This window comes from Nuphar pumila, chromosome 1 (genome assembly GCF_984573655.1).
Source record: "Nuphar pumila chromosome 1, dmNupPumi1.hap1.1, whole genome shotgun sequence".
NCBI lineage: Eukaryota > Viridiplantae > Streptophyta > Magnoliopsida > Nymphaeales > Nymphaeaceae > Nuphar > Nuphar pumila.
This window is the reverse complement of record NC_143249.1, coordinates 26,337,852-26,340,372: the sequence shown is the minus strand read 5'-3', so window position 1 is coordinate 26,340,372 and position 2,521 is coordinate 26,337,852. Positions and strand designations below refer to the sequence as shown.

At 43.5% G+C, this 2,521-nt stretch overlaps 1 protein-coding gene across 1 annotated transcript; it reads left to right on the top strand.

Annotated features, from left to right (window-relative positions):
• Nucleotides 1–450: 450 nt before the first annotated feature.
• LOC149848450 (Polyketide cyclase/dehydrase and lipid transport superfamily protein) lies at nt 451–1,946 on the top strand. Its single transcript, XM_090004366.1, has 4 exons — nt 451–759; nt 864–1,022; nt 1,523–1,669; nt 1,803–1,946. Exons 1-4 carry the CDS (start codon nt 451–453, stop codon nt 1,926–1,928), a joined length of 741 nt encoding a protein of 246 aa, XP_089860492.1. The 3' UTR covers nt 1,929–1,946.
• Nucleotides 1,947–2,521: the final 575 nt, after the last annotated feature.

Here is a 2,521-nt window from a genome sequence, read left to right as displayed (position 1 = left end):
CTGTTGCGTGGCATTGAACTGAAAAAGGGGGTTAGATTTCAGTGAGGGATCATGCACCCATCATGTGCTTTTGGTTAAGCACAACTCATTTTAGTTCAGTTCATTTATTGGCCCTTGATCTCCATCATATAAGCAAAGAATATTTATCCCGTGGCCACCATCGGAAGAGGAGGGTTCTCTCTCTCTCTCAACGGTGATAGCGATACAATGTGAAGTCGTGCGGAGGTGGCGTTTGTGCACGTTACACATCCCCCGACTGCACGTGAATGTGCCGGAAGGAACAGAACGATTGACGCTGCACGTGCTTTGCTGCCTCTCTCTCTCTCTCTCAAAACTCTCCTTCTCTTTTTCTCCATGTCCAGTATCCACCACAGGAACAGCGTTTGATGCAGTGCCGAAACATGAGCAACCCTGACGCGTGCAGAAGGTGGTAAGATCCCGGCCGTCCCCATGTACCTGTCCCCTTCTTTTTCGTCGTTTTTTCTCTATCCGTTCACAGTTGTAGTGTTGCGCAGGTCCATAAGTGAGGACTCCCTGAGGAGGTACGTCCACTACGCCAGCGAGAGCTGCATACAGGAACTTCTATCGGCATCTGACCCATCCAAGGTGGACGGGTGGAAGGTGGTCGCTCTCGATACTGGAGTCGAGATTTCCAAGAGAGATTCGGGATCTCACCCAATCTTTCGCAGCCGCCGGTTGCTCAGATCGGTCTCTGCCCAGCAATTCATAACTGTAGCCAATGCCATCGACGCCGCAAAAGTAAGTCCAATGGTTCAACCCTTTCCTAATTCGTATTTTTGTCATTGCAAGGACTAAGGGAAAAGGACAGGATGTGATGTAACGAAAAAACTGCCTTGTTGCAGCAATGGGATCCTGATCTGGTGGAAGCCAAGTACATCAAGGATCTTAACGATAATCTCAGCATCATCGGTCTAAGATTCGGCGACGATTCCAAACCTCTCTTCAAGAATCGAGAGTTCATCGTCTACGAAAGGAGGGAGACCATGGCCGATGGTACCCTGGTGATTTTCTTTCCTGCTTAATCTCTCTCTTCTTCTAGATCTGTCGTTTTCTTTTTTCTTTTTCTTTTTTCTCTTTTTTTTCGGATCCCAAACATAACGAGGCATTAACTAATTCATTAATCTTCTCTCTCTCTAAAAAAAACTAATTCATTAATCAAAATTTCGTTGGTTAACCTTAACATAGGAAAGTTTCCAGTTTATTTTTAATTTTTAGATAATTTTTTGTTATTTTTTACAAATTTTAATTCTTTTTTTTAGATATTCTTAGATAATTAAGTAGTAACTGCGCATTCGAGTATCAAATCTGTAGGTTTCAAGAACGACCTTCCTGAACCGCTACTACGTTAGTTCCACAACCCTGTTTTTTTTTCAGAGCCATTTGTGCAGTAGATGAATGAAATCTAGTGCATCAAAATGGATGATTAAGAACTATCGCAAAACCATGGCATTTGGGGTGCCGACCTGATCCTCACTACTGCTTTGCTGATTCATGTGCGTAGGTTGTAGCTGTAGCTTCATTGCCAAAAGAGATAGCGGCTGGGTTGCAGCCCAAGAGGAGCAAAGCCATCAGGGGACTGCTCCTTCAGTCGGGATGGGTGGTGGAGAAGACCGACGATGACGCCTGCGCGGTCACTTACGTTGTTCAGGTACCTAAGCTGCTTGCCGTCTCTCCATGAATACACATAAAATCTTGCAAGGTAGTGGTTGATTTCTTTGTATAAAAAGAGATGGAGTAAAGAGTCACGAAGCGTGCCTTTGTGTGGTCTATGCGTTTGGCAGCTTGATCCTGCTGGTTGGTTGCCCAAATTTTTGGTGAATCGACTCAACACAAAGCTTGTTATGATCATCGACAACCTCAAGAAGCTGGCTCAAGCATGTCCCGTCGATGGTGCTGCTTCCCCTTGAGTTCACATGTGCAACTGCTTGTCGTCCTAGCCAATATATACATAGCATATATGTCTCTGTTGTAAAATACACAAACTATGACATCGTTCGCAAATCGTACAAGCCAATTTGCTGGAGCGAGTTCCCCCTACAGGTGTGTGCACCTCAGGCAAATTCGGCATCACTGTGCTACTTTTGTAGCCAAGCCATCTCTCTCTCTCTCTCTCTCGATCATTTTTTTTTATGATGAGCCGGGTCACTTAATGGGACAGCCTCAACGAAGCACGCTTTCCCATGTTCTATAATGCTTTCGTTTACCCTGGTACAGGCTGCGGTGGTCGAATTAGCTATATATAATTCAATGATAACAAAAGGAAAAAAAATTGAGAAAAAAGATATGTAATTTATCTAAAGCAGATTAACTTATTTATTTACAAAAGGTCACCCAATGTTGCCAACGTGGGTGACGGGCTTTTTTTATTATTATTAAACAAACTGATATTGGTGAAGATGGTGCTCACTTTTGTTTTGGCCAGACGAAAGAAGTGTGTCAAACATGATCAATTCACTATTAAAAATATCAAACATGGGACACTTGATTTTCTTTTTATGGT